Source organism: Lepisosteus platostomus, chromosome 9 (assembly GCF_059453375.1).
Source record: "Lepisosteus platostomus isolate fLepPlt1 chromosome 9, fLepPlt1.hap1, whole genome shotgun sequence".
Lineage (NCBI taxonomy): Eukaryota > Metazoa > Chordata > Actinopteri > Semionotiformes > Lepisosteidae > Lepisosteus > Lepisosteus platostomus.
Genome location: NC_142619.1, coordinates 59,594,870 through 59,622,808, shown reverse-complemented (window position 1 = coordinate 59,622,808; position 27,939 = coordinate 59,594,870). Strand labels below are relative to the sequence as shown.

General features: G+C 39.5%; 1 protein-coding gene across 2 annotated transcripts in view; it reads right to left on the bottom strand.

Moving 5' to 3' along the window:
- Positions 1–24,288, bottom strand: part of syt10 (synaptotagmin X) — a 48,235-nt gene extending 23,947 nt beyond the window's left edge. Inside the window, exons 1-3 of one of the 2 annotated variants that reach the window (XM_088645892.1) lie at positions 23,964–24,288; positions 10,172–10,529; positions 3,822–4,380 (exon numbers count right to left, since the gene is read on the bottom strand). In XM_088645892.1, the coding sequence (XP_088502018.1) occupies positions 3,822–4,380; positions 10,172–10,529; positions 23,964–24,111 (1,065 nt within the window). In that variant the 5' untranslated portion in view covers positions 24,112–24,288. The remainder of the gene's footprint in view (positions 1–3,821; positions 4,381–10,171; positions 10,530–23,963) is intronic. The other variant, XM_088645893.1, reaches the window with a different exon arrangement.
- Between the last annotated feature and the right edge of the window lie 3,651 nt (positions 24,289–27,939).

The window sequence follows — 27,939 nt, the reverse complement described above, 5'->3', positions numbered from 1 at the left end:
AGCTCTGGGATTAGAGCAGGGGATGCTAACAGGCTGAACAAGCTCATCAGAAGAGCAAGCTCTGTCATTGGGTCTGATCTGGACCCCCTGGAGGTAATGGCTGAGAGGAGAATGGTGTCCAAACTAGGGGCCATCATGGACAACGTCTCCCATCCCCTCTATGACAGGCTTGTGAGAATGAAGAGCACGTTTTGCAACGGGCTGATCCAACCACGGTGAGACAGGGAGTGCTACAAGAGGTCATTCTTCCCTTCTGCCATAAGACTGTACAACTCATCCACTGTGTGTCTGGACAGGGACAACATTGACATTAACCTGTTTTTGGACTAAACAGTAAACTCAATGCTTACATCTGGATTTTCCTGTTTACAACTGTTTTTTGTGCAATATATGCCAGGGACTTGTGCAATATATTTATAATGTGCAATACAACTTTTTGTGTACTGTCCTGGTTTGTTCTTTGTATATTCTGGACTGTGAGCAACTCTTCTCAGTGCACTTCTCACTGACTGTACTGATTGTATTATATGTATTGTATTGTTGTATTATTGTATCATTTCATTACACTGTTGGCTGTGCTAAGCTGCTGTTGCACTGCAATTTCCCTCACGGGATCAATAAAGTATTTATCTATCTTCTGAGAAAGCTAAGGTTGCTGCTCGAAGAGGTGATAGTGAGGCCAGTAGGGGGCGCTCACCCTGTGTGGTTCCTAATACCCCAGTATAGTGATGGGGACGCTATACTGTAAAAAAGGCCCTGTCCTTTGGATGAAACATAAAACTGAGGTAATAACAAATTGCTCGAATAGAGTTATTCTAGTTTCCTGGCCTTGACCAATCATGACCTCCTAATAATCCCCATCTATGAATCGGCTTTATCACTCTGCACGTTGGTGGTGGTGGAGGGGAGCTCCCATTACTTGTTAAGTGCTTTGAGTGGAGTGTCCAGAGAAGTTTGAGAAATTATTATTATTACATATTAGCTACTGAAGAAAAAATATCCGAGGAAAATACTGTGGAGGTCTGTAACAGGGGGACCTCGTTAGAACTCGTATGTGAGAGTGCTGTTTGTGGACTACAGTTCAGCATTTAATTCCATCATACCCTGTCAACTGGTGACAAAGCTCAGGGGATTAGGTCTGTGCAACTCTGTCTGCAACTGGCTGCTGGACTTTCTTATCGAGAGACCACAGGTGGTGCGGATAGGCAATAAAACATCAACACCACTCACCCTGAGCACTGGAACCCCACAAGGCTGCTGTCTGAGTCCAAGGTTGTACTCCCTATTTACTCACGACTGCACAGCAAGACACAGCAATAACCGCATCATTAAGTTTGCCGATGACACCACTATAATAGGACTGATCAGTGATGATGACGAGTCCACTTACAGGGATGAAGTTGTACAGCTGCTTAGGTGGTGTCATAGCAATAACCTGGACTTGAACATAAAGAAAACGAAAGAGCTAATAGTGGACTTTCGGAGACACAGGCCACACACTCACAGCCCACTCAGTATTGATGGAACGGAAGTGGAAACAGTCACCAGCTTTAGGTTTTTGGGAATTCACATCTCTAAAGATCTAACCTGGACTGTGAACACTGACTCTATCATGAAGAAGGCTCAGCAGCGCCTTTATTTCTTGAGGTGCCTCAAGCGATGGGGGATGCCAACACATGTGTTGGTGAACTTCTACCGCTGCACTATCGAGAGCGTCCTCACCAACGGGATCACCGTGTGGTATGGCAACACCTCTTCGCGAGAAAGAAAGGCACTGCAGAGAATGGTCAATATGGCCCAGAAGATCATCGGCTGCGGTCTCACCGAGATTAAACAGCTCTATGAGGACCGCTGCCGTGGTAGAATTCTGGCCATCACAGAGGACAGTCACCACCCCGGGCATGAGCTCTTCACCCCACTGCCCTCAGGCAAGAGATATAAGAGCATACGGACACTTACCACTAGATTCTTCAATAGCTTCTATCCACAAGCAGTGAGACTGGCGAACACATTTAGCCATCCCCCTCGGACCACACCTACACCATCACCATCTACCTCATTGTAATTTATTAATTGTACGTCTCCAGTCATTGTTTACACGTCTGTATTGTTTACAGTCAAACTGTCTGCATGTTTACTTGCACATTGTCTGTTGTTTGTTTGTACATTGTCTTGATGCACTGTTTGCACTTTGTTTTGTTTTTTACACTTGTTTTATAATCGAGAGACTTTCTGTAAGTAAGAATTCCATTGTACCAGTACCGGTTACATATGGCAATAAAGTTCAAGTTCAAGTTCAAGTTCAAGACCTTTGTTGTGAAGCGAGTTTTTTGGTTGGAACATCTATGGAACAATATACAGGCCAACTGGTTGTGTTAAGAGTATTAGAGAGATTGGGCAAATATGTGCACATGGGTGAAGTGAACACATTTGCATGTATAAGCAGTGTAGCCCACAGTTGCAGCTCATCAGCAGCCTCTGTAGTTGGGATTGAGACAGATACTGTATACCCCCTGGAGAGCAGTCTCCGAGGAGGACCATTGGTTAGCTCCCAAGGTAAGGAGGTCTGGTCTCACCCTCTTGTTAGCATGGAGGCATAGCTCTCAGGTGGCAGCCAAGCTGATAGCCACTAGGATTAGCAGGAGGTTTCCCATGGCAACAGAGAAGAGTAGGTTAAAGTAGTAGCTGTTGCCGTTTCAGGTTAGCAGGTATAGATTACAGGTAGCAACCCTGGCCAAACGCGATCAGCCAAGTAGGTTTCCACTGCAATTACTATTAAAAGAAATTTAGGGGTAAATTAGTCAGGGAACTATAATTAACGGTTATTAGCAGTTACAGCATTTAGTCTTCTCTCCCCAAAAGGGGACATTGAGCTTGAGAGGTGGGGTTTGTAGGAGCCCTCGGGATGCACAGAGGTGGTGCAGGGAACTGTCTCAGGATCACTCACTTGCCTGGTAAAAGGACGTCTCGCCTTTCATCCTGGGAGAGCAGATGCTATTAACAATAATCCCAGAGGGCAGTACACAAAAGTGAAAACAACAAGTGTTTTATAAGGAAAGTCTAGTGGGGGTACAGATCTGGTACGGGTTGTATGGCTACAGTTCATGGTTCATGGTTTATAGCGGTATGTGTGTTCATAAGTCAAAGGTACCTGGTTTGGGGTTACATGGTTTATGGATATCATTATGGCTAACAACTCCACGTAAGAGCCTGTGAGGCTCAGGGTGTCACCGAGGGATGGGTGTGCAGTCCTGGATCGTGGTTAAAAGAGTTTTCTGCTATAGAGAAAAGACCAAGGAAGGAAACCCAGCTGCAGTTCACCTAAATTGCCCTGAATTAAAATCGGGAAGCTGAAAAACTGCGAGTCTAGGGGTGTGAGTGGCCAGTGAACGTGTTGGCATGGTCACAAGCAAGGCTGTATTAGATTAAGTAGGGAGCTGCATCAGCATGCGTAGGCTGCAAAGGAACAAGTAAAGGTTTATTCCATGCCGTCAACACCTGAAGAACGCTCCCCAGCTGAAACATTGTGTTTCTTCTTCTCTTTTCAGCATGAAATAAACCTTTACTTGTTTCCTGTATTAGATTAATGCTTTTTTTCTGAAAAGCATCTGTCTGTACAGGGTATTTGAGGTGAAAGGAGCTGATGAATTATGAATTTTCCTACATCAAGAAAAGCCTGTGCAAAATGAGAATTAAAACAAGAAAGGCTGAAGTTGATAAGCATGTTCACCTAGGTTTACTTTTATACCATTTAAACTTGAAAACTGCAGGTGTTTTGGTATTCAGATTAGTTTTTTTCAGACATGAAAGGGTATACTCACGGTGGTGGCACAGTTAATGTCCTTCCACATTATTGCTTCCCTGGAGAGATCAGACACCTCAAAGAGATTGTCCACGATAACCTCCCCGATCATGTCGTGACTTGTGAACCTGTCAAAGTCGTACACGCTGAAGTGCAGTTTTCTGTTGCACAGCTGATCATATTCCACAGGAAACTGAAAGGTCTCGTCAAAGACTGGGTTGAGAGTTTTTCGGTGAACTCGAGTTTGAAACTTCTTTTTCCGGTCTGGAAGCAGATACATCTTGACATAGGGGTCTGAGGTTCCTGTGAAGTCCTTGGCAGGCAGCTCCAGTGCTTTGATCATTTTAACGATAAGCATCTCGTTCTCATAATCGTATTGGAGAGCAAAGTTCAGTTTTCCACAGGTTTGGACATTTTCCTGGTTGTTATCTTCAGAATCAACTGACTTCTGCTTATAGAGTTCTGGCTTAATTCGGCCGATGCTGGTAGAAGTCTGTCTCATCTGCACACTGTCCATACTGAAATCCACACTTGACACATGCATTTGGCGAGGCAGGTGTCTGCGGAAGGAGTTATGCCTGTCACAAAGGAAAAGAAGAATTAACACTGCTCTTTAAAAGACCGAACCAAAAGCCTGAATCAAACCCTAAAAGCTTTGTACATCCTAATCCTAAAGACTCATAAAATTACATTTTCCTGCTATTTATAAGTCAAAACTAACCATTTTTGTGATAAAAATAAAAAAGCTGAAGTTTTTGGCAACTTTATACAGTTCTGTGCTGCTTATAGGTTGGACCCCTTCCTCCTGAAATCTATCACCAGCTCCTTCATCTTTGCCACATTCAATTGCAGGAGTGGTGTGGGGAGAACCACCTGCAGTTGAATGTGGCAAAGACGAAGGAGTTGGTGATAGATTTCAGGACGGAAAGGGTCCAGCCTACTCCTGTCTACATCCATGGGTGTAGCATGGAGATAGTGGACTCATACAAGTACCTGGGAGTGCAAATGGATGATAGACTGGAATGGTCTAAGAACGCCTTCTGCCATAAGACTGTACAACGCATCCACTGTGTCTCTGGGCAGGGGCAACATTGACATTAACCTGTTTTTGGACTAAACAGTAAACTCTCTGCTTACATCTGGCTTTTTGTGCAATATATGCCAGGGACTTGTGCAATACATTTATATTTATGTTGTGTAATACAACTTTTTGTGTACTGTTCTGGTTTGTTTCTTTGTATATTCTGGATTGTGAGTTACTCTTAGTGCACTTCTCACTAACTGTACTGTATTGTGTATTATTGTATCATTTCGTTACACTGTGCTGTGTTGACTGTGTTAAGCCACTGTTGCATTGCAATTTCCTTCACGGGATCAATAAAATATAAGTATCTTATACTGTACATATGCTAAAATCACAATTCACTGCGAAATTAAACACTGAATGAAATTAACTGTTTAAGTTTATTTTTAGATTACTTTTTTAAAAAAAAAACTTTTCTTTAGTTGTAATTCAATGTATCACGCTTACTTTAAAATATTGAGATTAAAGAACAGGCTATAAAATGTTTGATTAAAATAATTAAACCACTGGAGCTGCTGTGTGCTTTTTCCCCCTCATTCTGTTAATGAAAGTGAAGTCTTTCCACAAACCTTGGCTTTTTTATGTTCTTCTGTTTCCTAGCAACTAACACCTGTTTCCACTAGCTGTTAGATGCAGTGTCTTGAGCCATTAACTTTATATTCTAATGGTTTCAAAATCACAGTTGAACAAGCACAGTGCTGAATTTAAAATACTGGATTTGAGTTATGGGAACTAATATGCAGCTTTTCTGTTGCATCGCCCATTTAAATGATACCTTTATAATGGACCCACTGCAGGTCACATGACCAATGACCCAATTAAAGGGTCATGCAAAGCTGACATTTAAGTGGGTAAATCACTGCACCATAATGTTATACATACTGTATATACTGTATATATAATTTATATGTATGTATATATATTTACTATAAACAAAGGAAGAAATTTATATTTACTGTAAAAAAACTCAAATAAAATAAAGGCAAGAATTCAAAACTAAAACAGATAATATATAATCTTTTATAACATGAGATTACATATTAATACATTTTAGGTAAACTGTATGATGGTACAGAATCAAGCTCAAGACATGTTACAATAATCACAGACCCAGGTCTTCAGACCCAGGTCACTCCACTGAGAGAATATATACCCTTAGTCTTCCTATTAGGCAGATGGAGAAAAAATATGTCCCCTGTTTCATAAACTGCAATGTTTAGACTTCCTTCACTGTTTCTATAAAAACTGCTAATCCCTCCTTGCATTTTTTGGAGGTTGGCTTGTGTCCATTCCCATTTCACAGCAACAAAACTACACCTACTGGAAGCAGGCAAATATACCCTAGCTGGTAGTAATTGTCCTAAGTGGTTTAGACATGCTCCTTATTCATTAAAATAGGGACATCTGTTGTCTGGCTTGAAAGAACAAATCTGCAGTGCGCTGAAATGTCTTTCAACTACACAACTAAAACTAAAAAGTACATTGCTGCCATCAAGAAAAAAATATTTATCTTCTGTTATTTGGCAATAACAAAATAATTATCTTACGAGATAATACATTATCCCGGTACTTTAAGTGATTATTACGTGATAGTACAATTGTAATGCAATACACATTATCATTAGTTGACTTCCATTTTTAGGCACTGGAAGCAATTTCACAGTACCCTTCCTTATTTACGGATAAGTATGAGTGTCCTCATGGTTATAATGACTGTGCTCACATTACTGTTGGTTCAAATTATGAGATTTCATCATGAACAAATCCCAAGCAAGTGCACATTCTGCAGAGTTGGACACTGTCACAAACACTGAACCCAGAGTTTCAGCTGAGCTCTCGGTTGCTGACAATGGAATACTGTTGTTCATAGACTCAAATAATCATTGGTATCTTGCAATAATCAGCTGATGCTCTATCTTGTAATAAAAAGACAAATTTCTTGTGATCATAAGATACCACAGGATTTTTTTGTCATTATAGGCAACAATGTGCTTCTGTAACTAAAGCAATGAAGTTTATGAAAATTATAACATGAATTAAAGCAAGCCTTTTGGTAGAACTTTTGTCAGTTTTTTATTACTTTGGTACAAAAAGTGGGTATAGAAAGTCACTACCCCTTTTGTGTTCACTTATCTAAAAAAGTTATTTTACTGTTGTAAAATTAATTAACGTTTTAGAATTTTATTTTCTCTCAGCTAATGTGGGTTACTGTGTGTAAATAAAAATGGAACAAGCCAAATGTAATTAGTTTTTATTTTCAAAGTGCCATACAACAGAAGGTACAAATTTTGAAAGAGGGTGGTGACTTTCTATACCCACTGGTATTTACCTAGTTGGTCTATCTGCCTTCTAAGACAAAGAATAATAAACACCTGCTTTATGAAGTGAATTGTGAGGAGGTATTCCTGCTATGAGTCAAGCAAAAGTATTACTGTATATATTTATGCACTAAAAATTGTTTAAAGCACATCTAGTCAAAAATACTTTATGCTAATCTATATGCTAAACACTTTCTTATATTTACATTTTTTACCATTATTTTATGGTAATCAAGGACTTCAAATTGAAGGTGATAAAACTGCTATGAACCAGAGAGCAAAACTAATCACCAGTGACAATGAAGTTTAAGCCTCAATGTTTGATATTTGTATGACAACTGTATTTGGGTCTCAGTGGTAAGGAAACTGTGAATGGGTTTGCACTGTGATGGTTATGATGCTTGCCCAAATAACTCCTTATAACAAGGAGACCAAACCTCAGCAAGGCGAGACAAATCTATGCAAACGTATTCTTCTGACAAGTGTAAGAAGATGGGAAAAGTACTAGAATCGCAGGCATTCCTGCCTTTATTTACTGGTACACAGTTGCAAGCAGAATTTGCATACACACTTTCAACTAACGTCCTAGTTACAATCATCTTTGAAGTTAAATAAGGGGTGATGGAATATTTTCATTTGTAAATGCAACAATTCTTTAGTTTAAAATGGCTGTGGGAAACTGCCTATCTTTGTCTTTTTAAGCAGAGACTGTACATGTACTGTAGTTCTTACTAAATTGGGGTAAGTAACCAACAACACAGTACATAAAGACAGGCTAAACTAAGTGTCAATAGTGGTTCTTTCAGGAGGCAAAGTGCAGCTGTTTGCTTGGTCCCAGTGCGACTTTAAACTCAAAAGCACATCAGTTCCACTTAGCCATGTTACTAATTACATGGTGCTTGTTAAACACCAAGTCACAGAATATGTAGACAAGTAACTGATTATTTAATTACTGGGGTAGTTTACTACTGTTGCCATGGCTCCGTAATTCACATACTTTTTATAGTGCCTCTGACATTAACAAGATTATAAGGATCACACAAAGGAGCAGCAACAGGATAGTTTTTCCTGTTACTACAGTATGCTATACTTAGCAAAGCAGAGTGCTTCTCTTTTCAAGTACTTGGGACAAAATCTACAAGTCAAACTTTAAAAAGTCACATATAAAATAGTTATCAAATAGCAATCATTACAAAGATAGTTCATCAGGAGTTATCCTCACAGGTAAGTTGTACTTTCAGTACCAAATGGGTATAATAGAGATGGTGTTGCCTAGCAAGACACAATGTCCTAGAACTATAAGAAAAAATGATGGCATTTAGTGTCTCATTTTAATCCTTCCAAACCTTCTAATTCAATCACCTATCAAAATGTTAGTCTGTCACATTTACTCACCCATTTGAAATCACCAATTTGTAACTGAACTTGACTCTGTGCTGGCATTCATACACTAGCCCCAGGAGTGGTGGAGACAGCACAGCAGTTTAACTGAGACATCTGCATCATTTCACTATTCACTGTACTACTTTCCCATTTCCTAGAATGCAAGAGGGCTTTGGTGTCAGGACAAGGACAGAACTCAACCACACATGCTTCAAAGGTGCCCCGACTATGTGTGGTGGTGTGAGCTTTGGTACAGCAGCTTGGTACACCTCCCATATCCAGTGGGAGAAAAGGAAATGGTTGCCATGATTAGTCATTGAGGAAAAAGCAGGGCACCAGCTCCGAAGCATCTTTCTATTATCGGCTTTCAGAATCATATGACATTTAAAACTGAACTGATGTGGAGGCTACAAGTGCTTATAATTAAATGAAATGACCAATCACAGAGAATGACAGTGCATAGGTCAAAGTGCTTGAAGAAGTGATCCAAAACTGTGCAAGTTAACACTATCTACTGCCAAGGAAAAAGTAAAGGATAATTTTGTTCTGAAAAGCAGAAAGAAAAAAACATTTCAGCTGCTGAGCCCTTCAAGCGCCAGATTCAGGACTGTACATCACAGGTAGGCTAACAAGGTACAGCGGGGATTTTGGCAGCACTTTCATTCTGATTGGTAATGAAAGTTGGTGGGTGGGAGAAGTACATTGAACAGACATGTATGACAGAATTCTGGGGTTATTTCTTCTTTTGTTTTGTTAAAATAAAGTGTTCAATTCAACCTACACGTCTCGGAGTCTATAGGGTAGCTCAGCCACAGGCCACCCAACCCAACATCACACAGACAAACTCCCTAAATGCCTGATGCTACAAAAAATATGGTAAAGACGAGTTGCATATTAAGTTAAGTCACCTTAACAGACACAAGAATACACATCCTGAGGGGGCATTCATCATAGCAGGTGATTTCAACAGTGCAAACTTGAAGAAAACAATTCTCAAGGAGCCCAGTCATCCCAGTCACAAACTGTTTTCTCTCCTACCGTCTGGTAAATGGTACCGAAGCATTCAGTCAAAGTCCAACAGATTACGGAACAGCTTCTACCTCCAGGCAATAAGACTGCTAAATAGCCAACCTGCAGCTCCTTTAGCAAATCACCTGTAATGGCTACATGGACATACAGTTTTCATTGTATTCAGCATACTGAACTACTTGGGCATAATGTATTGCATACACCATGGACACATAGCAGCTCCATTCATATTGAGTTTTATTCAATTTCTATTAAATTATTATCTATTATCATGTAACCTTATTTTCGTAACCTTAAATTAGTGATTTTTATGATTCTTGTGACTTTGGTGAATATTGTGAGCTCGCAGAAAAGACATTTAATTGCAAACAACTACTGCTGCACGCTGTATTGATGTGCATTTGATAAATAAACTTTGATCTGATTTGATTTTATATTAAATATATTCAAGGTGGGGAAAGGTTCTGGCTAGGGCTGTTTTTCTCTGCAGTAGGGGACACACAAGCCTTTAGCTATTTGCACCGATCATCAAGGCGTATCCTCTTTTTGCTTTACCTGGATGAGGAGGTCGGTTCTGTGATCTGCCTCTGTATCCTGGCATGTTTGATGAGGTGTTCTTTCAGAGCTGTCTGGACTTCAGCTGGAATGTCTGGGGAGGTCTGACTAATCTTCATGGCTGCCTCCAGAAGCTTCACCGAGCTCTTCCCATTTTCTTTGATCTCCTTTTTTTCTTCAGTTTCCACCACCTCTGGAGGGGCACTGGGGATATTCTGAGGGACGTTATTGGCATGAGACGTGAGAGCTTTGTTCCTCCAGCATGGCCAACACAGCTTCCAAAAGACAAAGAGAGAGACTACCAACAGGGCAAGCCCACAGAAACTGACGACTACAGCAAGGAGACTGACTGAGATGTCTACAAACAACCAGAGAGCAGAAGTAAGCAACCAGCATGACAGACAAACACGAAAGAGAGAGAGAAGGAGAGAGGAAAAGCAGCTGTGAGAAAGAAGAGATTTCAGATATCGAAGCAAGCAATATCAAAATCTAAGGCAGTTTAATAAAGATCATTTAATTTTGCTTCATTACAGTGGTGTCAGTGGTAAGGCAGTAATTAAGGTTTTGTCTTTTCATGGACTTTGCCTTTAATGAGAGCTTTGAGAAATTATCCCAGTGTACATAAAACCATTAACTTTTATTGTAAAAATGCTCTTGAATAAAAAAAGAATGAGGAAATTATGCAAATTAGTAAGATTCTGACATCTTCTGTACCAAAATCAGTTTAGGCTTATAGAATGTAAGAGGCTGAATACTTTATTGTTGAAGTATTCTTTTGTAGTTCAGTATTTTTTATTTATTGTACTAGAACTTTGATAACCTTAGTTTATTTTTTGTTTACGATTTACTATTATTATTATTAGTTCTCTGCAATTCTGATTGAAATAGATAATACCAAAACAAAATCTGGAGTCTAGCCTTATTGTTAAATGTTTTACAGTACAATAATACAATAAAAATAACAATGCGATCATACAATATACCAAGTTATGAATATGACATTTTGAAAAATTAAGTGTACAGAAATTTAGTAAAAATTAGGCAGATACGAATCTCAGTGCAGTGAAGAAAGTCACCTTCTTTATATAACAAAAGTGTTAAAAAATCTGACGTTTTGTGTGAAGTATGGACAAGCATTTGCAAAACTGTGCAGATAGTCTTAGCAACAACTATCATTTTATAAAAAACAGCAGTGCACAGCTGGCTCAGCACTGCCAGGCTGGGCTGGGATTAGTTACAGTAGCTGGGGCTCGTGTAGCTCCCAGCAAAGTCCTGTAGGCTCATGATGACATCACTGAGGGACACGCATCTCCTCCAATAGGCTGTGACTCTCTTGTATGTCGCCATGGAGCCGACAGCATATGAAATGAATGGCTCAATGGCCAGGCAGATCAAATGAGTCTGACTGCACTTCCTCATAACTCCCACATGGGTACAGGGTGAGCCAGGAAGTAAAGTTACATTTAACAATTCTACTCAGGGTATGTACTATACATAATAAAAAGCCGTAAAAAATATAGCAAATGTAGAAACCTCACTAAATATCCAATTATCAGACATTTAAGTGGAGAAACCAGATGAAGTTAGAATAATCTAATTAGAAAGCACAGGAGTCTAGACTACAGCAGAATACGAATTCATAACCTCCCCCTCCCTTTTGTTAGCAATCACAGGTGCACATTCTACAGGCTTTCAGTCACACAAAGTAATGCAGTCAGTGAAATTCAATTAAATATTTGTGCCAGGAGGGATTGAAATATCAAGTGGAATGAAATAAGCATGGAATTAAATTGTGGAAATAAATAAAATAGAACCTACAAATATTTTTTTTCTGAGCTCTCTAGAGTAAAGGCTTTGATTTTTAAATGCTGGTAAAAAAAATACTGGGTAAAACCATTTCTGCATCTAAATAATCTCTTGATTATTCATTCTCGCATTGAATCTGTAAATTTAAATATTGGATTTAAATTAGAGCTTTAATATGATAACTCATGGGGCGGTAGAGTAACAAAGTAGTTAGCAATGCCGTCTCGCTGCACTGGGGCCCTGGGTTCAATTCCTAGGGTGCTGTCTGCACGGAGTCTGCATGTTCTCCCAGCGTTTCATCTGGGCGTGCCGGTTTCCTCCCACAGTCCAAACACATACTGGTATTTGAATTGGCTTCAGGGAAAACTGGCCCTGGTGTGTGAGTGCCCCCTCAGACTGACTGGCATCCTATCCAGTGTGAATCCTGCCTTGCACCCATTGCTTGCTGGGATAGACTCCGGCTCTTCCATGACCAGGTATTGGATAAAGCACATGGAAAATGGATGGATGGATGGATGACTACTTATTAGCCGTTACTAGCTGGCAGAGGGGGCACCTGATTAAAAGAAGCATCTCAGGCAACACTAAGCACCTGACCCACCCAAGTACCACATCCATCACTGTGAGGGAAAAAGGACACTCCTGCGACTCCTGAACAGCGGAGTTATGGGGCAAATCAGCTAATGGAAACCCTGTCAAACACTTCTATAGATTGTTTATGCACAGTTACACAGCATTTTCTGGCCGTTTGCAATTGTAAAAAATATCTTTCACAAAGCCAGTTTCCTGCCGAAATGAAGTGCAGTTGAGCCTGACATGACACGGGTTCATTCCTGACCTAGCCCGAGTGGATTTTAAGTAACAGACACCTGTTGTACGTGACATTTTAGAAATAACTGAAAGGCAGGCATAACCGAATCAGAAATAGACAATGCACCGTGTGTAAAAACCTCCTGTATAGTTTTATTGCATATGCAACAGTCACTTCTAAACACCCATTCATGGTCATAACAGAGGTGACCAGAGCTGTACTCAGACCATAAAACGTCCTGCAAACCTGTTTGGATTCAGATTACCACAGGGGAAACACCTTGTGTGCGTCTTCTTGGGCAGAATTCCAGCGCTACTTAAAACTCATTTCAAACCTTCAGTGTACTGGACTATGATTTCTTGCTTCCTTTACATTGGCATGCACACAGTTTCTGACTCCATGAGTACAGAATGGTCATATACCAGCATGTAAGTCAAATGATTCTTAGAAGTAAATAAACTGCAGGTCAGTCTGAAAGACAGGCAAAAGGTACCAGACCAAAGGAATAGAAAATGGCTACAGGAAAGCCCAATGCTTCATTGCAAGAATGAGACTGGGAGAGCATTCTACTGTTTCTTAGAGTAAGGGGGAAAATTGTGCAAATATATAGGGGGAACACACCCTGCAGTCTGTGTGGGTCCTAATGATCCAGTACAGTGATGGGGACACTATACTATAAAAAAAGACACTGACCTTCGGATGAGACATAAAACCAATGTCTCTTAAAAAACAGTAGGGGTGTTACCCCAGTGTCCTGGCCAAATTTTTCCTTGGCCTTTACCAATCATGGCCTCCTAATAAGCCCCATCTCTGAACTGGCTACATCACTCTGCTCTCCTCCCCACTGAGAGCTGGTGTGTGGGGAGCGTTCTGGCGCACTCTGGCTGCTGTCACATCATCCAGGTGGGGCTGCACACTGGTGGAGGGGATCCCCATTACCTGTAAAGAGCTTTGAGTGGAGTGTCCAGAAAAGCACTATACTGTATATACAGTATATAGGATGCCAAGTGAAAAGTATATAGTTAGGGTAGAGCTAGTAAATCCACCTAATGCACATATGCATCTAAATTATACTTCAAAATGTCACATTGTACAATGTCACATTGTACATGTACATTTCAATTTGTATTGAAATGTAGAATGTCATGTACGGTATTACTCATTACAGACTGATGGTGATTTTGCTGTGTGTAATTTCTTTTGTACAGGTACAGAATATTCAATACTACAGGATGTGAAAAATCAAATCCGCCAAACATTTATCTCAACAAATTTACCAAAGCTCCTAAGCCTGGAAATTAAAACAAATCTGCATAAATTTACTTTAGTACATAATTTAAGACAATTTCTGAATTTTTGTCTACAAAATGTATTACTGCAAAAAAAAATATGAAGAGCTTCAAAAGCAACCATTCACTGTCCATAAAAGATTCAATTTCTTTTGGTTTGATATCCAAACGGTTCTTAAGAAAACTGCATTCCTGCTAAGTGCCATTTTTTTTCTCAAACCATAATCAGGAAGCAATTCTTTCGAGTGGAAATAAGAGGCGTTTTCTTGAAGAAAAAAAATCTTGTTAGGAATAACCCATAAAGCTATTCTGGCTGACCATATGAAATGTTCTTACAGGCATAATATGAGGTTCTTTTGTGTATGTGACATGTACACTCCTCAGTAAAATTAACATACAAAGTCACATCTTTTCAGCCAAACAAGCTGTTTGTCTCTTAGATGTCCTTATTATCTCTTCTACATGTGAGCATGCGTGCGTTTTTCTTCCTATGGATTACAATATTTTAAAATTACAATAGTTCTTCCAGCTGAAACAACGGGCAGAGCTAGCTCTGTTCTTGTATACCTGTCGGCATTCAGATGCTTGTAAAAGAAGGTGGGGACGCAGCATGAGGTGAAAACTGCCTAAGAAGTTTTCCCCAAAAAATATTCATTGAGCTAGGAAATCTTGAAGATTGATACAATTTATTTATACAGCATGAAAACCATTTAACTGAAATACAGGGCGCAACCCAGACAGTTATTTTCTTTAGCTGTATGTATTTTACACAATGCAATGAAGTTCCATTTGACATATTCATGGCTTAAATTTCACTTGTGTCTGCGGAGGATTTTTCTTTGGAGACAAGGACTGGGGAGGAGATAAAAGATATTTCTGTGTATAAAACTTTTAACTAATGCTGTTTTATCCATGCTAATTTGTTACTTTAAAAAGAATAACAGAACCTACTTTGAATCATCCCTGTCCAGATATACAGTATCTGACAGTCTTATCTGGATTATTAAAATTAATATTCCTGAAAGCTTCATCTTTCTCCCTTGATGACTCTCTTCAACTATTACTGTCCAGATCTGCACTACAAAAATATCAAAACTATAAATGATTAAATACAGTTGTTATGACACATGAGATAGTATAACTACAGAGCACCTCAGGACAAATTATCTAAATCTTTGAAGACTCACCTTTTTGAAAGACCCTCAAGATTTGCATGCTTTTCCACTAATTTACAATTTTTATAAACACCACACAATTTCTTTTTAAAAACATCCTTGAATTTAATTTGAAAGCTCTCAGTTTAGAAAGGGATAAACATTGTCATAATTACACTTTCCCTGACTGCTGCAGGTGAGAGGGTACAAGCATTGTACTGTATGCCTGTGTAAAAAGACAGCACAAATCACAAAATCTATCCATTTTCTAAAACACCTTTTCCAGCACAGCATCACAAGAAAGTCGAAGCCTAACCTGGCAAGCAATGGGTACACTCTGGACGGGATGCCAGGCTATCACAGGACACACACGGACAGACACACGCAATCACACCAGCACCAATTTTCCCAGAAGGCAATGAACCTACTAGTGTGGGAGGAAACCAGTGCACCTGGAGGAAACCCACGCAAACATGGAGAACATGCAACCTCCACACAGACATCACCCCAGGAATTAAACCTAGGGCCCCAGTGCTGTGAGGCATCAATGCAAACCACTGTATCACTATGCAGCCCTTCTTCCAACCTGCTCACCTAAATAAAGAACTTAGGAATCCAATCAATGTGAACGGAGGACATGGCCGAGGTGCTAATATTTCAGTTCTGCAGAAATCAGTCCTTTGTAGAAATCTCAAGTCTATCAGGTTGCTCCAATTTCGGTTTCTTAGTCAAGATGGAATTCAGATTTTAGGCTATTTTCATAAATAAACTCTTACCAACAAATGAGAATGACCACAATTGTGTTTATTACAGGAATAGTAAAGTGTTTTTTTCCATTTCTGATTTGTTCAGGAGAGACAAATCATTCTTGAATGTTTACTATCCCCATTTCCTATTATCCTGTTTATTCTCACTTATTACAGCACTAAGGTTAAGACCTTTAACACTCTAAACATAATAATAAAGACAAAAACAGAAAAAGTCTACTTAAAATGCATATTGCAAACAAAATTACATAATCTAGTCCATCTGAAAAGACACACCTACAGTGACATTTAAGCCCTAAGTAATAGAAGATGGACTTGATCTATGCCTGAATCACTATATATTAAGATCAAGAAGTCTTAATTTTGTATTGCAGCCAGACTGAATATTGATGCAGCAGCAATGTCTATAATGTGTAAATGACTATACTTTTCAAACACCTAGGTGGAATAAAATTTATTTCATGTACCGTACCTGTAGAAGTGAAATTATCAGTTTACATGCTTTACATTTAAAAAGCTTTGTAGAATTTCATCTCATCCTAAATCCATTATTACACATATGGCACCTGGGTGCTGTAATGGGAGATTGGCATAGACAGGGAGAAGGTGGGACTCAGTGCTGGAGCTGCTCTGGTTGTCAGAAGCCCTGCCAGGATTCCTGTATCCTCCCTGCTCTGTAAACAGGGCTCTGGAAATCAAGTCCTCAGTGGAAGAGCAGGTGGACGGAACACGAACCACCCGAAGAAGCCAGCTGAAAAATGAGAACGTCAGTCATCTTGATCTGCAAGCCCTTGGATCAAGGTTGCATTCTTTCAATATACAGTAGGTGCAGAAGCTCCCATTACAAATGAAAGAGGGCCATCTGGCCCATCTAGCTCGTATGGGAATGAGTTATCTCATCAAGCCATTTCTTGAAAGAAACCAGGATACCACTGGTTACAGTAGCTTGTTCCACTGTACTTCTAACACAGAGGGCTGTAGGGCTTCGTGTTCTCAGGTCTTAATGCACTTCCACAGTTTTCACTTGTGTCTTCTGGTTCATGTTTCACTGCTTTGATGAAATCTACTAGGTTTACTTTTCACTGCCTTTTGAGGGCTCTGAATACTTTTATCTTAATTTCAAGATTTTCATACATTTTTCATTTTTAATAGAAATGAAGGCGCCCCCCCAAAGACAGCACAAACGACAACACCCAGCTCATTCGTTAGTGCTGCGTTTGAGCCGTTGATAGTCGCATTTGTACAACTTTCATTCCCGAGATATAGCACCTTGTTTTTTCGGGGGGTGACCTTGCCCAGCCCCCCTACAACATCATAGGAAAACCAGACCAGTCTCATTCGTTAGTTCTGCCTTTGTGCTGGTTTGTGCCATTGAAAGTAACTTCCCTGCTGCTTCCGGTCCCGAGATACAGTATAGCACCTTGAACTCGGCAGATGGGGTCACTGGAGGTCAATGTCACCGTGCATGGTCACGTGATCACCAAAAAAACCAAGGCGCTATATCTTGGGAACGAAAGCAGCTGGGAAGTTACTTTCAATGGCACAAACAGGCACAAGCGCAGCACTAAGCAATGAGACCGGTCCAGTCCCCCAATGATGTTGTAGGGGGGCTGAGTGACGTCACGACCCCAAAAAAACAAGGCACTATATCTTGGAAACGAAAGCAGCACAAACGCTACTTTCAGTAGCACTAACAAATGATGTGGGTTTCATCGTTTGTGCTGTCTGTAGGGGGGCCAACTTCCACATTGGTTACTATTCATCTCCCACATGTAACCAATATTTTTCTCAATGATTTCCTGATTTAAAAGAAGAAACCTAAGGTTAGAGAAAAAGTTTATAGTGCAAATAGATTACTGAGCATTAACAGTATAATAGAACAAATGTATTAAGTGTCTTTTACAAACCAGGCACTGGGTTCCACTGGTATTTTAGAGGTTAATAATTCAAATGCCAGATTGCGCAAACCCAGTTTTGCTCTAGAAATCTCATTTCCTTTGTCTTCAGAGCAACATAATTACATTAATCACTCAACAGAGAGAAAAGGCTCACAGAAAATATTTCAGCTGCTTGTGTTCAATCCTAAAATGCTCAGAAACATTCTATTTGTAAAAAAATAATGTTCCTAATCTAGATATTTGCAAAAAGTACTTAATAGATTTAGATTTATTTGCTGCTGAGAGTGGCATTGTGCTTTATAATAATTTCTTTCTTCATTCATGGATTCTTATGCTTTTTCTTGAGGAATTCTCAGTTTAAAGTAGAACATAACTAGTGCGCTAGAAAATGACCACTTCATTACAGCTGTCCGTCTTTTATTCCTGGCACAATCCTGTCACGTCGGCCTGCAGTAACAAAGGAATCAATGTCACAGCTCACACCTGTTCTTCTGTGGCACACTCCCATTACAGGGAGTATGAATCACCTTGCTGTCATACTGTAAGTCTCGTCCTTATGTTCAGGGCCTGTCTCTGAGTCTCCTTCTGCAAAAGGAACCTCAGATATGCCCAGTTTTTAACGCCTTGGTCAAAGAAAATATTATGTTCTGGGGAGGTCCTTATTTCACAATATTCCTAAATGCATTCCATTGTTCACCTGCTGCTCCCAAAAAAAAAATAAACAGATTGCAGAGCTGCACTTGCAAGTAGATTCTTTTAAAAAAAAACGTGCATTACAGAGGCAGCAGCTTTAACATCTTGTGGACTGATCTCATCGACTTCAGAAGCGAAGCAGAGCTGGGTTCGGCCAGCACAGGGCCAGAGCTGCAAGGACAACCAGGATGTCTCTGCGAGTGTCCTACAGCAGGTGGACCAGTAGGTGTCACTCTACAATAGCATAGTCCCACATGAACATCGGTGCTCCTCTGTTAGAAATATTTTGCTGAAAAGAGACTTTACAAAAAAACTATGAGATTGCTGCAGTGAACACCTTCCCCTGCTATATAACTGCATTCATCGGGTCACCATTATAAATACAAATTTGTTCTTATTTGACCTGTCTGGTAATAAAATAAGGTTTATTATTACATAGGCTTTGCACAAAGGTAAGTCTAGGTTGTGCAGAAAATGATCCGCCATGGAGTTCCCCAGATTTCTACAGTGCTGCAATATTAGTATATTAGTGAAGATGGGCAATAGATGGGTTTTGCATCACAACCTCAAACACCATGACAACCTGCTGTCTGACTGGAGGCCCAGTTTTTCTTTATGTGTTTCTCACTGCAGAAAAAAAATGCACCACTCTCCTTAGCCTTCAGTAGTTTTGCTCCATCCCCTGAACCAAAGGCTATTCTGTGGGAAAGTACACCACATAGGCACACCAGGCCCATCATCATCGAATCACTGTAGCTCTCCAGGGGCAGGCTTAGGAGTGCCAGCTGTGAATTTCTTTCAAGCCCCACTAATAACTGAACAGCCTTTTCTTGCTTCTCCAGTGTTACAGCTCCAACTGATTTATTTGTAGTTTAAACCTCACAACTAAAAAGCTATCAAATTCTCACTCCAAGAGGGGATTTCTTCTTGGCAATATCATTACGTCCACTTCCATCAGCCCTGAATAGCAAAAGATGACTGTAGGTCTTTCTGATTAGTTTTTCTTTCTCAGACACCTCTACCTGCATCCATTTGCTTGCTGTTTTTTTCCCCAGATGTAGGTGTAATCCAATGTTGCCCCTACCAAAGAATGTGGCCAAAGTCAACTATGACTGAAACCTTCATTTGTGCTCTTCAGCTTTGAAATTGAGCTGCAACAACTAATAAAAACTTGGAAACAGCATTATCCTTTAAAATGAAGCTGGAGACTTGGGTTTATAAATTCCCATTGCACAACAGATTGTAAATTACACTTTCCTTTGTTGGTTTCATGTTGTAGAGTGCTCTTGGGTGCAACTCAAATATACTGTAGACATCATATAAAATTAAAATGTTCTATTATTAGTTGTTTAATCTGTTGAATTTTAAAATGCAGCATCCCTATAAACAGCCAAAAGAACAACCAATGAAAACAAAAATGAAGTTGTGTGACAAATCATTTACTTCTTGACATACCATAATCCACTGAACTAGAGGTAACTCAATTATCTTTGTGATGAAATGACAGCTGCTAAACAAGATTCTTTTAAAAAGGGTGCAATAGGTTTAATCTTGACAGTTTAGGTTCATTGGGATAATAAGATATATCTTTAAATTAAATTGCATTTATGACAAGGCTTGTTCAAAGACAACATTTTGTGCTTTGAATTGAAGATCAAACAACTAGTACTGTGGCTCACAGATAGTATTAATCTGGTTAGTGGCAAGACCGGTTTTGGATGCACTAGAGAAGACTCAGCAATGGAATCACGCATGAAGGACAGGAAAGAAAAGGAAAGCACCAGACATTTTAACAAGATTATCATGTTTAAGTAGTATTATGTGAAATCTGTTCCTAAAAAAGCATGCTGTGTACATTCTGAATCTATTTTAAAGATCTTAGGACAAACAAAACTATGAAATAATGGTTGTATACTTTCTACTGACAAACTGTTAATTTATCACTTATAATTGAAAAAAAACTCCTTTCTATAGATCTACACCAAGCTTTAGCAAATATCTTCATGCAATTAAAAACACCATCCCTCACACACATACCTGTACACACAAATGGTATTGTTAATAGAAGTGCCATCACGTAACTCTTGCATGTCTGTGGAATACAGTGCAATAATGACTGGATGTAAAGTTTTCATTGTAAGAATTATCATTCTAAAGTATGCAGCTGTTTTGGGGCTCAAGGCATTTCAAGCCAATTCCCTTCTTAAGAATTACAGTATTTATTGTATGAAACTAACTCAATTAATTTAATGTCTCACACCTTTAACACTTTTGTTCCAATGATTGTAACACGTGAACTGCAGTAAACACTGTTAGTCTTTACTGGAAGAGTGTGAAAGTTAATTGCTTACATTCAACACAATGTCAAATCTAATAAATTAGCTGTTAAAGTTTGGTTTGTTCTGGTGTCTTTTTAAGAAGGAAATCGTGAATTCTAAAGTCCTCTTTTTGCAAACTGAGAAACAACAATTCAGTGAAAGGGTGCACACTTACAGTATATGAAACAAACTTGTCATGTTTCTGGTCAGGTTTCCTTAGTCTTTCTGGGAAGAATGTTATAGGATTTTTTTCCAAATCACAGATGCCACCCTTTATTGCTATGAGAATTGGCTATACTTCTTGTACCTTGTAAAGATTATCACTTATAACATGCAGTAAACTATTATATTCCTACTTGATGTACAGTAAACCAGTTGGAAAGCAGTGATTATGGGAATAATGAAGTCAGAGGTTTCACATGTGGTTACACTATGCTATAGTACATCAGAGGTACAGGTATGAAACCTGTGTGTAGTGATGGCAGGTATCATTCCCCCATAACTCGTTTGCCCCAGCCACCTTCCTTAAACCACAGGCAGCTCATGACTGGTGTTGTGCGAGCTGAGATGGGCAGGTTGGAACAGAAGTGAAAGGACAGATCCAATCATCATCAAGGACTGTGAGACAGCTGCCTCATGCTGCAATGTCACCTGCCTACAGAGCAGATGTGTCATCTTCTGGCAACAGTTTTTATGATGACATTGCTACTCAAACAGAGCTGGCTCAGGTTCTGTCCTTGGCGTGACTCATTTCATAAGCATGATCTACAGTCAGCTCACTGGCTGCCCAGCAACTATGTTTCTTGCCAATCCTTTATTAGAAAGCTAAATTGTAAGCGGACAGCAACAGGCAACAGAATTATATTCACACTGGAACCATGATGTCAGAAGTGACCAGTGTCCATATATTATTCACATACAATATTCACTCGGTTATGGAAGGAATACTAACACACATTCAGAATGAGTAGCAATGTCCTCTTGGGTGGACACTTCTTATAGTCTCATTGTGCCAGCAGAGCCTCTTTAAAAACCAGACATACAGAATATATGCACTACACGTGAAGCTCATCACATTCTACAGAGGAAAAACACAGGAAGCATGCATATATATTATGAATGTACACACAATGTGTGTATTTATTGTACACTATGAACCATTGTAAAACCACATTTTAAAAATAATTGATTTAAACCACAAGAAAACCTCAAAGCTATGGGATTTCTTTTTGCAGTGAGCAGTAAAGATTTGTTTTCGGGTTTTTTTTGTAGATCACAGCTGTTTTTATTTTAGAGTGATCTCTCTTTAAATCCCTCCCCCCAATAACAAGTACAGTAAAAGCAATAGTAGTATTATATTTTTTATGTTCAGCTTAAATATAAATTATTTAATTATTTTATTAATCAATAGCTTAGAGCAGTTTCAATACCTACACAATATACATACTGAAGAAAATACAATTCTGGGCTTAATAAAAAATACTATGAATTTTTACTATTTAATATTTTTCTGAAACCGAGCAAAAAAGCAAACTGATACTGTATCTCCCAGTATAACTTTCTATGTACAGTATGAAATTAACTTATGTTTCACGTTCTACTACTTGCAGGATTATGCAAGTTTAATGTATTTTACATATGCACATTAATTTCCTGTGCAGAATAACCATACACTGTTGGTTCCATGAAGTTATGACCAAGTCGCACAGTATTCGTTTGTTTTCCGTTTCAAGATGATTCTTTCAGTCCTTCAGTATCGCACACATTGATTATACAGTAGTTAAACCGTTATTTTAATCATGCACATACGTTTTAAAACATCCATGAGATATTATTAACTAATATAAAAGTGCTATTTTAATTATTTCATCTGGACAAACATTTTGGTACAGAAAATATGTATGCATTTCATCTTTAGAAATGCCGTTTCAAACTGGGAACGATAAAAAAAAAGATTTAGGAGCCAAGGTTGAGAAGGATAATGATCCAAAGCTTATGGCGAATTCCATGCAATACCATCATGCTGAAGGCATTGTTTCCCTTTCAACTGCCCACTGACACAAGGATGCATTTGTATGAATGAAAACAAAAATTCATTCACATATTTTTTCACTGAGACCTGACATCTTTTGCACTGAAGCTTTTTCCCAGATTAAACCAGTCGTGCGAAGGGCAACATTTTAGTGTACTGTATATAACTTACGAATATCGTTTACTGCCATCGCTACCTTCCGTAACAGCACCAAATGTATATAGATTGACGATTGACAATGTTTGTTTTAAAGAGTCATTGAGATTTTCAAAGGATATTTTGACTCTTACGATCTCCAACATTATCGTTTTTATAGAAAATAAAAATGTCTCTGGTAATATTACATGCACAGCGCATTTAAAATCCTGATCGCGAGGTATCAGCGTTACCTTGTAAAACAGCATTCAGTTCGCAACAGAGCACTGTAAAGGAATTACTGTTCTCGGCAAGTGGCAACCTGTTGCAATACAGCTAAAAAGCTACAGGTGGGAAGCTGTCCCTCTAAGGGTTTAAACTGAATCCGAAAGGAAACTGCGCTTCTGACTACATTAACGGAAAAACAGAAAACACCGCAGTTACAGAGTACAATGCTAACGAGATCAAATTCGTATACATTTGAAAAATGTACACCTGGAGTACAGATAAAATTAACGTGCTGTCTTACGGCTACGCATGGTCCTCGACATCAAATCAAAGCATTAACCACTACGTACTGTCGTTGTCGTTTATTTCGTGCGTTCATACCTGGTACAGTAGGTCCCTTTTAACAGGTTTTAGTATTTTGCATAAAACAAAGTTAATACAAACCCTTACAGGGACTTCGCTTCTACTTCTCTATTCAGTCTCAGGACCATACTGGTTACAAAGGCGGAATAAACGCCCACACAGCCTATTGCTCTATTAGTAGCGCTACATCCCACACATTTGAGTTCAGCGTGCACTGTCATCAGGTAGTACATTGATAAAACACGGGCACAGCACAAGCTGCAAAGTAAGTAAAAGCAAAGAGTGGAGACCAATTTACCTGTGCTGCTTTTACCTGGTATGGTTCTCTCCAGGGGGAAGATATCTGTGCATTTTTCCCGATCTACTTGCCCTCCGAGGCAAAGTTCAGTAACGATCTGCAAAGCCTTTTTACACAGGCTGATACCGTCCTCAGTTTGGGAACCCATCTCCCTTTCTCTCCCTTTAAGCCATGGCTTTGTGGAGGATCTGTGAGGAGTGCTTAACAAGGCATCATCTGCACTGCTGAACGCTGCAGCGCTGTCTGGGAAGGCGCGCTCAACACAGTCATGCTCTTATTGACCATGGAAGCAGACCGACTCCCCGCGTGTTCTGGCGCAGCAGCTGCTTTTGAACAAAGACCATCCACGCTTCCATAGCGCCACTGTCCAATAGGAACACAGCCGAGGCTGAGAGGGAGACAGGTGGTGTAGTTAACAGTGGAATAATGGGTGAATCATCTGTGAGATGTTTTCAAGAATAACGCCTATAATTAACTTCTTTAAATGGGAACTAAAAAAAAAAGTCCGGTGTGCTTTTTAAATGCATTTCCTAATTATGTCCAACAATTGAAACACTACAACGCGTCTTTTAAAGCAAGAGGAAAAAAGATACTGTACATCTGAAGATTAATAACTTCATGATGTTCCTACTTTTACCATTAATACTGTATGTATTTGTTATTTCAAGAAGCTTGAAGCAATTGGTTCAGGTTTTGAGTTGTATTAGTTTGCTCTGGTTACTGGAAGATTTACTGTATAATAGACCAATAGCAGATTATATTTGTCCCGGCAAACTGACAGAAGTCAGTACTGTATATGAACTGCATTTCAGCACCTAAAGTACAGCTCCAGAGACACAACAGGATCTTGCTTTTGCATCTCTTCCAAAGGACCAAGAAAAAGGAGATTAAGTACCTTTTTTAGAATAATAAGAACCATCCTAATAGTCCATCTTCTTAACGATTTCGTCGTTCAGGTGTGACCAAAAGTTTCACAAAGTTACACCCATTTCTGGTCATAAATATTAGGTTGATTTGTATTTTATTATATGGAACTGTAGTGGGAGGTTTTGGTAATTTATTGTCCCAAAGCTGCTTAGACCAATATAGGCATGTGGGCAGCTTGAGACTCACCTACAGGAGCAGACAATGGGGGCAGGACGCCAGGGTGGACACACATAAAAGAAACTAGAGTATTCAGTGTAACCATTCATCCACAAAGAGAACATGCAAGCTCCACGCAGAAGGTGCTAAGATGGTTTATACTTCGGCGGAGCAGTGGATCTGTGGCTAAGGATCTGTGGCTGTGGTTGGAAGGTAGCCGGTTCAAATCCCGCGGCTGGCAGAGAACTTCTACTCTGTTGGGCCCCTGCACAAGGGCCTTAACCCCAACTGCTCCAGGGGTGCCGTATAAATGGCTGACCCTGCGCTCTAACCCCAAGCTTCTCTCCCTGTGTCTCATGGAGAGCAAGTTGGGGTATGTGAAAAGAAATTCCTAACACAAGAGTTTGTATATGGCCAATAAAGTGATCTTAAAGGTTGGAATCAAGCCCAGGAATTAGGTTTTATTTACCATTTTCAAAATGAGCAAACCAAATAATAAGTAGTAGAAAAAACAATGTCATGCTTGAGATGTACTGTTTTGTTCATTTGGAGTCGCAGGATCAGTACCCCTGACCTACAATTTTTAATTCTCTGTGCTTTACATTGAGGGAATGTTTTGAAATTATTTAAAAATTCAGAACCTGGGAAATGTTCTTTACTCACGGACATGTGATGTTCTGAGTCACACGTTTTCAATCAGTTATTTGTAAAACAGACATGTCCAATTTTCTCAAAAACCAGAGCACTTCCAAAGAAAGACACGTCTAATTTTTAAGCACGTGGAAAAAATAATTTGTTGAAGTAGATTTTATATATGTCATGTATATGTTTACATTTTTATTTGTGATGGAAATATTGATTTAGAGACTGCAGAAACTGTCATTTCTTTAATCCTGTCAGTATGTTTCTCTCTTCCAAACTTGGAACCACAGCTCTGTAAATCCTTAGGAACATCAAACTTAGGAACAGTGGAAATGAGGAATCAGTTATTAGAGTAAATCATTTTGTGTTTTATGTTATGTAAATCATTTTATGTTTGAGTAGAAATTGATTAAAAAATAAAACCATTTTCCCTTTACTAGGAGTTAACACTCTGATACTACGAAGGTGCAGATGAAAATGATTTACTGTAGTATGTTATAAAATAGATATTAGTGGTATGAAATCAGTCCAGAGAATAGTAACCTGGTTGACTTTGATTGACACTGACAAGCTGAAGGAGCGGAAACTTTTCTTGAACAGAGAGGATTACAAGGGCACCAGATGCAAGCATTGAAAATCTCCAAAGACTTTGACAAATTCAAGCCACTGGCCCTCTGCACAATCAACAGTGAAGTACTAACCAGAGGGCACAACTGGAAACTGTGCAGAGGTGAATTTATAACTGAGAACAGGAAACACTTCTTCCGATGAAAGGTTATAGGTGACACGATCGTCATCGCTCCGCTAGAGGGCACTCCGTCCCTTTTGTGTTTTTTCATTATCACGTTCACCTGCCCCTTGTTCCGTTCATTATTTAAACCCGGTTCTCCGGAAGCTCAGGGCTCTGCATTGGGAGATGGACTCCCGGAGGCCCGCCTAGCACCAAGTCGCCCTTCGTCCGCGGCTTGAGGGCACAGGCTTCTGATCAGGCGTCCAGACCAGTTGAGTCCGGGGCTCGGAGTGCCTGGCCTCGTCATTCTGTTTTTAATTTCCTTGTGCCTGTCCCTGATCCCGTTCCTGGTTTTAATCGTGTGTCTTGGATGGATCTCCCAGCACTTGGACCCTGACTGTGCCCTAGTTTCCCGTTTTGGACTTCCCTCTTCTGGACTTGTTCACCTGCCCTCCCCCATGCACCTGAATCACTGTCTGCACCGCCCCCTGTTCGCCATCCCTACCATTCCTATCCGTGTTTTCCCCGTAGTCCTTTTCCAATCACTTCTGGATTTTACTGTCTGCACAGGGTCCTAAACTACGCATTGTTACAGCTCTAATATTGCGACAGTCAGAACAGGCCCCCGTTACAATGGGAATCAGGAACATGCACCCCAGCCACAGTGCTGTAGCTTATACACTGTCCTCTTTTAAGAATTGGCTGGACGAGATGTTGTGACCATTTAGCTACTACAGAATAGATGGAGTCCTTTGGTTTGTAACCTTTCTTAAACTGCCAATTCATTTAATTGTCCATCTTTTAATATTCTACAAAATCTTCCTTGGCATACTCCACCTCACTGATGTTGGAGTTTACACATCACATGTAGTTATATGATTCACAATGGAAAGTTTAATGCTGTGAAAATGTAATCAGCATTAATCACTTTCTGACTGTTTGCTCAGTAGGACTTTACATTAAACGAACTGAGAATGTTACTCTCTTCAGATTTTTCTCTCTCCAGATTTGATGTAACACTTTTGATTAGAATAAAATAGATAGTCAACAAAAAAGGGAAAACTCCACTATTTTTATCAGTCCTTGCTGTACGTGGACCGAAGTCTAACACTACTGGAAGTTTATTAGAATAAAGATTAAAAGAAGTGCTAGACTTGTCAGATTAAATGGCAAATTTGGGATATCACGCTGCCGGAAATCTGACTTTAAACCCATTTCACAGTTGGTGTGTTGTAATTAGGAATCATAACATGCCTCATGTTGATCAGTCTTCTTCTGGCTTTGGTATATGGTCATGTACTGTATATACTGTATTATGATCATATTGATTGATCTTGGATTTCTTTTGTTACAGCACTAACTTCTGATTGCATAATTGGTTTTAATAGTAATAACCAATTCCTTTTTTCAAATGCCCTAACAGGTATCAAATGCTAAAATTATGGGATGACCCATCCTGGTTTGTAGAAAGAGGTATCCTGCTTAAAGTGTGTATAGAACAAAAGCAACTCTCAGAAACAT